Source organism: Calliopsis andreniformis, unplaced genomic scaffold, assembly GCF_051401765.1.
Source record: "Calliopsis andreniformis isolate RMS-2024a unplaced genomic scaffold, iyCalAndr_principal scaffold0001, whole genome shotgun sequence".
In the NCBI taxonomy this organism is placed as follows: Eukaryota; Metazoa; Arthropoda; class Insecta; order Hymenoptera; family Andrenidae; genus Calliopsis; species Calliopsis andreniformis.
Genome location: NW_027480422.1, coordinates 13437188 through 13445042, shown reverse-complemented (window position 1 = coordinate 13445042; position 7855 = coordinate 13437188). Strand labels below are relative to the sequence as shown.

Below are 7855 nucleotides of genomic sequence, written 5' to 3'. Positions count from 1 at the left end.
CCGCCGACCACCAAAGGAGCCGCCGAGGACCTCAACCACCCCCAGCCCCCAAAGACAAAGAAAAATATAATAAACGTCGTACTTAAGCCCTTTTAAGGGCCGACTTAAATTTGATCGAGTATTTGTTTCTTTCTGTACCCTCATTCTCACCTTGTCCGGACCCCAGTTAGATCACTTCCTTTAAGCGATTCTAACATAAGGTCCTTCGAGCAGGATTGAAAGGTTGAGAAAGGGTGAAAGAAGCGTTCACTTCAGGTTGACATTCGAGCAGAGTTTACCTCTCGAATTATATCGCCATGTCGAACCCTACCAAGGAGCAGATGACTCTTCCTGCCCTGGAGGTTGAGATGGAGGATATTCAGTCACGAATTCGGGGAATGACCCGACTCGTGACTAATCTGAAGAAAAAGGGGCGAAATAATTACACCATCTCTCTCCTCAAGCAGAAGTTGGAATATGTGACTGACGTTTGGAGGGACATCCAAGAGCGAGTTAAACAGCTCAAAAAGGAAGTCCCTGACAGCAAACGGAAGGTCATACCCTTCTTCTGCGAGAGTACGATGGATGATGCAGAAGATGCGTTCCATGAAGCTCAGGACTTCCTGATGACGGAATTGGACACCCTCATACAGGAAAAGGGATCGGCTGGATTCGGTAACCCCGGGAATACCGCGGGTGCCGGAGCAACAGGCCAGCCTAGTACGCTTGAGCTTCCCAAGCAGAACTTACCGAGATTTAGCGGAGATCCGCGAAAGTGGTGTCACTTTGCGGATCTGTTTACCGCAAGCATAATAAAAGATCAACGGTTATCAGATGCACAACGTTTGCAATATCTGAACGGCTGCTTGGAAGGAGAGGCACTCGCATCGATTGCCACGCTTGAAATTGCGGATCGTAATTTCAAGCCGGCGTGGGATACCCTAACCGAACAATTCGGGAATCCACGTCGTATGGTGCTTCAGCTACTCGCAACATTCACGAAGCTGAAGCCGATCAGGACGGGCGACATAGAAAGCCTGCAACAGGTCACCGTCGGCTGGAAACAAACGCTCGCCGCGCTCCAGAAGCTGGGGCGCAAGGTAGAGCACTACAGCGACGTGTTGGTCATCCTGATCAAATCTAAATTGGACCAATCCCTAGAATGGGAGTGGGAGGGCACGCAAAAGCTCAACTCAGAAGTCCCCTCATTTAATGAGATGTTGGACTTTCTCAGGGAGCAAGAGCACAGGTTGCATGTGTTGATTAACCCGCTACACAAGAAAACGGGTGACCTCACATCAAAACCTCGCATACGACAACATAATGCTGTCGTCGAGAACATTCCCACTACGTCTCATGGATGTGTGTTCTGTGAACAAGCGCACGAAGTTACTTCGTGCAAAAAGTTCAAGTCGTTTACACCAGAACAACGCTTCCAATATATTAAAGTCAACCAGTGTTGTCTAAACTGCTTGGCTTCCACTCACACAGTTACGCACTGTCCACAAAGCGCAGCCTGCGTCAAGTGCAACGGAAGGCATCATGCACTCCTGCACTTTGAAGCAAGAAAATCTGGTACTGGCAGTCGTCGTTCGACGAATAAGCCACAGCAGGGCAAGCGGGAAGCGGGACGCAACAACGTTCCTGCACGCAGTCCTGCAAACGTAAACACGGAACCTCGTGCTTCTACGTCAAAGGCCGCGGTGACGTCTCACTGTAGTGCGACAGAGAGCGGTACCAGAGCTGTGTTTCTGGCAACAGCGAATGTGCGCGTTCATGGCAAGGGAGGCACGTCGCGTATAGCGCGTGCACTCATTGACCAAGGGTCAGAAGCTTCGTTCATTTCCGCTAGCTTAGCAAATGATCTAAGACTAGCGAGAAGGAAAACCCCGGCCACTGTATTGGGTTTGGGGGGCGGATTGACTCAAACCATTTCGCACAGCGTGGACATGGAGTTCACCTCGACGAGTAACACTGCAGAGGCGTTCCGCACCAGTGCATACATCGTGTCGAGAATCACCTCCTATGTCCCGCCGTCAGTTCGCGTACCGGCATGCACCGTGCTGCGTGGGCTGGCGTTAGCGGTCCCAGACCCCGCATCGGATCGCCCCATCGAGGTACTGATCGGTGCAGAGGTCTACGCCAGTCTTATTCGACAAGGACTTCGTCGGATAAGCAACAAAGGACCGATCGTTCAGGAAACCGCTTTGGGCTGGGTTTTGTCTGGACCGGTCGGCGCAGCAACCTCTGAACCAAACCCCGTGAGGACGCTGCATTGCAACATCCTCGAATCGCTTGATAAAGCAATACGGAAGTTTTGGGAAATAGAGGAGATTCCCTCGAAGTTGGTAAACACCAAGGCCGAGGAAGAATGCGAGGCTTACTTCGCAAACACAGTCGCGCGAGACGCGACGGGCAGGTTCATCGTCCGTCTGCCCTTTAGCCGAACGAACCCGGACGAGTGTTTGGGAGAATCTCTCCCAATAGCTCTCTCCGCGTTGACAAGGCTGAGAAAAAAATTGGACCTTGACAAAAATCTCGTGCGAGAATACAGTGAATTTCTCACTGAATATGAATCGATGAGTCATATGACTCGCTTAGAGTCGCTAGACAAAACTCGACTTTATATTCCGCATCGAGCCGTCATACGAACGGAGAGCGCTACGACAAAGCTGCGCGTCGTATTTAACGCCTCCAGTAGAACAGCGGGAGGACACTCGCTGAACGACATCCTACACGTAGGACCGAAATTACAGAACGATATCACCTCTGTACTAACAAGGTGGCGTCTGTATGAATACGTGTTGGTAGCGGATATCGAGAAGATGTTTCGACAAATTCTCGTCGCTCCAGAGGATCGTCGTTTTCAGAGCATCGTGTGGCGCACGCCAGAAACCGAACGCACTATCGCGTTCGAGTTAAATACCGTGACCTACGGTACGGCATGTGCTCCATACTTATCGATGCGAACTCTTATCGAGTTGCAAAAACAGGACGGCGACCGTTACCCGCTCGCCGCTCCTATCCTCGAGAAGGACGTCTATGTAGACGATGTGTTTATGGGAGCTCCTGACAAACCGTTATTAGAGCAAATCCGTAAACAAACGTGCGAGCTCCTACAGCGAGGTGGATTTAACCTTCGCAAATGGGCTGGAAATTCGTCAGATTTATTACGAAATATTCCACAGAGCTCGCACTCACATGCAGTCAACCTTAATTTGTTTGATGATTCCGAATTAAAGGTACTCGGGCTGCGGTGGATTCCATCCGGAGATTTTTTCTATTTCAATCTACAACGATTCCAACCATCTGCAACACCGATTACAAAGCGCACTTTGTTTTCGGAAATTGCAAAATTATACGATCCTCTCGGCTGGCTTTCGCCAATCGTGATTCGCGCAAAAATCCTGATGCAATCCCAGTGGCTGGAAAAAATCCAGTGGGATGAGCATGTTTCCGCGGAGACGCTCAAAATGTGGAACACATTTTGTGCAGATTGGACTAGATTGAATAATTGGAGACTTCCCCGATGGATCCGATATGGAGCCGACACGATTTCCGTAGAGCTGCACGGATTTTGTGACGCATCACTCGCAGCCTATTCTGCCGTTACCTACTTAAGAGTGACAACGACAGACAATGGTGTGTTTACATCACTGTTGATGGCAAAAACGCGAGTGGCTCCTATAAAAACACAGTCGATCCCAATACTTGAGTTGAACGGGGCCGTACTGCTTGCCGAGCTAATTTTGCATGTAACAAATTCACTTGCAATAAAGACAGATCGTGTCGTTTGTTGGACCGATTCCACGATCGCTCTCGCTTGGCTGAAAAAACATCCATCGACTTGGAAGGTTGTGGTAGCCAACCGCGTGTCGAAAGTACAAACATCACTTCCTAACGCTGAATGGCGCTATGTTCCTACACGTTCAAACCCTGCGGATTTGAATTCGCGCGGGATGGACGCTGCAGATTTTTTGCAGTCGGAATTATGGATGTTTGGACCGACTTGGCTGAAAGAAACGGAAGCGAGATGGCCAGCCCTCCCCGCTTCCGTTGAGACCGATGAAGGCAAGCGCATAGCGCATGCACACGTAGCAACTCCGAAACCGGAATGGAATTTTCTATACCGATTTCAATCATGGAGAAAACTGTTACGCGTAACGGCGTACTGTCTTCGTTGGCGAAGACCGTCGCGCGTCAAACAAAGGTCAAACGCCGGTCAAATAATCGAGGCGTCAGAAATGCGTAACGCAGCTGAGCGCCTCGCACGCCATATACAGGGCTCGCATTTCGCAGAGGAATACCGATGCTTAAAAAATCATCGCAGTATCCCCGTGAAGTCTCCCTTGAAAAGTCTCAACCCGTTCCTCGATGATAAGGACGTCATACGAGTCGGTGGAAGACTGGAGAATGCGATGCTTGCATGGGAAACCAAGCACCCGATAATACTGCCTAAGCATTATGTTTCGACATTAATAATTAGGCAGTGCCACGTAGATACGTTGCATGGGGGCTTGCAGTTGACCTTGCACACTGTCAGGCAAAATTATTGGATCCTCGGTTGTCGAAATGCAGCGAAAACCGTGGTCAACAAATGCATGCGATGCGTAAGATGGCGAGGCAACACGTCCACGCAAATAATGCAGCATCTGACCCCGGAGCGCTGCCGCCCGTCAAGAGCATTCGACAATTGTGGAGTGGACTACGCGGGACCTTACCGTGTCCGCGACTCCGCGGGCCGAGGCAAAACAGCTCACAAAGCGTACATCGCGGTGTTTGTTTGTTACGCTACGAAGGCTGTCCATATCGAACTCGTCCATAACTACACGACGAGCGCGTTCTTAGCCGCACTCGATCGGTTTGTTGCACGACGAGGAATCCCGTCCTGCATTTTCAGTGACAATGGAACCAATTTCGTCGGTGCCGATCGAGAATTACAACAGCACTGTCGTGCAGTATTTTCTGCAGCAGATACGCATAATAAATGCGGTGCTATGGGCATTCAGTGGCGGTTCAATCCACCCAGTGCCCCACACTTCGGTGGAATGCAGGAGGCCGGCGTGAAATCGGTGAAACACCATTTGAAACGCACGTTGGGAGAGTTCACACCAACGGGAGAGGAAATGCAGACGTTGCTCTGCAAGATCGAAGCGAGTCTTAACTCGCGACCGATCGCTCCTCTGAGTGACGACCCAGACGACTATGCGTCTCTTACGCCCGGTCACTTCCTGACAGGCGGACCACTAAATGCGATTCCGCTGCAGTCCGTGGAAAATGAAAAACTCTCGCGATTGTCGCGTTGGAGAGCGATTCAAAAATTCCACGAACAGCTATGGAGGCATTGGACGCGAGATTATCTCACGCACCTACAAAATCGCTATAAGTGGCGCACTACTCAACTGCAACTGCAACCAGGGGATCTGGTGTTAGTGCAGAATCCTCTTCTTCCCCCTAATCAGTGGGAGATGGGAAGAATTGAGGAGGTTTTCCCGGGGAAGGACGGAAATGTACGGGTTGTAAAAGTACGTACAGCAAAGTCCACATACACACGTCCGATTACAAGGATGTGTAGGTTACCCGTAGATGAGCCAGATTCGACAACGGTAGCCGAGGTCGAACAGGTGAAATAAACATCTAACGATTTTCGGTAAAATCGAGGGTGACACAAAGGTGAGCGCGACCGTTCAGTTCGAAAGACAAACGCTCGCAAGACACCCCCCCTACGTCCAAAGCGATAACAGAGAGGGGAGCCGAAGTGGTTGCGTCTCTCTCACTCCAAGGGAAGAAGCGCCCCCACAAAATCGCGGATGCTACCGAAAATTGAGTCCGGAAAGCGATAGACTAATTAGTCTCAAGCCAGCAATGGAAACTGACACTGTGGTTACGCAAAAGGAGATGTCAGACACCTTTGAAAGGTGTCTGAACTTGGTCGAGCAGGCGCTGGACCACACAAGTCTTCCGGCCACACCGGAGGCAAGCCGGAACGAGGAAAAACCCGCGAAGGAAAAGAAGGAGGAATGGGTCCTCAGAACGGATGACCTGGAGCTCCGTGTACCGGGACATATCCCGAAGACTACGAGGCGATACCGGTGTACGGTCCCCGGGGGACGCTACGTCCTCCGATGGGACAGAGACCAACGGCTGACGTCGGTGGCGTGGAAAGCGGCAGCTGCACCAACGCCCAAAGAGGAAAAGGGAAAGGCACCGCGAGCTGCAACCTCGGAAAATCCAGCTTCCAGCAGGACCCGACAAAAGCCACGGGAGTCAGGACGACGGGCCGCACCAACGTCGACCAGCACGCGGCCGAAAGAAACCGGCAGGAGCACGGCGGTGGCGAGTCGCTCACGCCGACCCACGCGTCCTCAAGGGCCCTCTCTTGAGGAATAAACGCGGACGGCCGTGGGGATTGCCGTAGAGACCTCGATGAGGCTGCTTCAGCATCGAAGCTCGTCTCCTCCAGCTAGAAAGTAAGTTCAATTAAATTTCTATTTGATTGGAGTTCACGATAACGCTGTGAGGGAGTTCAGCTCAATTGAACTTCTCTTTCAGCAAATTTTCTCTCTCATTCGCGGTAATAAAGCTCTATCTTTCGAGTTTTACGAGACGAGTTTCCTTCGGAACAAAGATACTGACATTCTCTATTGCACGGACCGTGCAAGGGGGGCGGTATGTTTAAAAAAGAGTTAATATATTGAGAACTCTATTTCGTTACGAAAAGCCGTTGTATGTTGATCGACGTGCCCAACCGAAGGTCGCCTTCGGTTGGGGATTCAGTGTCACTAATAACAAACACGGTGAATTTGACGAAGGACTCGTTTTTAGAAAATTACAGTTAAACTCGAACAGGTGAACGACCTGTGTCAGCTGTTCGAGCCTGAAGGAAAGAGAGAGAAAGTTGTCGAAGATTAGAAAAGGACACAGTTTGATTAGCGAGCGCCGCGTGGCGGCTAACGAGCGTATTCCGCGCTTTCGCGGAGACACGCGCAACTCTCGCAGTCAGTCTTGTGCCAGTCTTTGACAGGTAACGGTTCGATCAGTAGAAGTACAGCCATTTCGAGGTTACTTCAAACAGAGCTTCTTGGTTTCTCCAACAAGCTCGAAGTACTCGAAGAGCAGAATCCTCACTGACCGAACGATCTTCTCTTGCGGCTTAGTCTATTCGTCTGTTCGATCAACACGTATTATACGTGCGACAGACGAATCAGCTTGCAAAAAAGAGATTGCAAAAAAAACGATTGAACACACTCTTGGAATCGGTGATTTTCACGATTCTCTGAGTTTGCATATCGTCGGAAGAGCACCGAACCCACTGCTCAGTAGCCTTGTTTGACGGGCAAATCCAGACAGAGTAAACGTAAGTGCCTATCACCTCTACGTTACTCGCGCCTCACTAACCGTTTAGAAGCAACCCCCGTGTGACGAATAGATGCACACGGCGAGGTGAACGGTGTAGTGGAGTCTCTGGCCGTCACCTGCCTCTGAGCCTAGCACCAGCTAGGGACAGTGCATTTCAACGCTCGCGAACCTCTGCTCTCGCAGAGATTCAACCGACGTGCACCTCTTTAAAAGGTGCATAAGACGTGGAGAAGAGGTTTCTCATCTCTACGCACTTGCAGGTCGACGATCCCTTTAATTTTAAAGGAAAGTCGATCACACAGTCCACTGCTTTACCTTTGCGTTACAAGCAAGGTATTGCTATCCCCTCCATACAGGCTTCTTGTCACAGCCAGGAGTCGATACTATTTGGTATAGCTTGACTTACGCTCTCGCTTACCGTCGCGGTTCTGCCGCTATTTTCGTTTCAGACGCCAACGTCGCTGACCGGCGTCCAAAAACAAGGCCCTCGGATTCACCGCCGACCACCAAAGGAGCC

General features: G+C 50.7%; 1 protein-coding gene across 1 annotated transcript; it reads left to right on the top strand.

Moving 5' to 3' along the window:
- The first annotated feature begins 296 nt into the window (after positions 1-296).
- Positions 297-6369, top strand: LOC143186440 (uncharacterized). The gene is made up of 2 exons (XM_076390114.1): positions 297-5603; positions 5653-6369. Exons 1-2 carry the CDS (start codon positions 297-299, stop codon positions 6367-6369), a joined length of 6024 nt encoding a protein of 2007 aa, XP_076246229.1.
- Positions 6370-7855: the final 1486 nt, after the last annotated feature.

Bases quoted from the DNA above. Each gene is read 5' to 3' on its own strand.
- LOC143186440 (XM_076390114.1), top strand. From the start codon at position 297: ATGTCGAACCCTACCAAGGAGCAGATGACTCTTCCTGCCCTGGAGGTT. The intron at 5,604-5,652 runs GTGAAATAAACA...GGTGACACAAAG, and splicing joins CGGTAGCCGAGGTCGAACAG to GTGAGCGCGACCGTTCAGTT.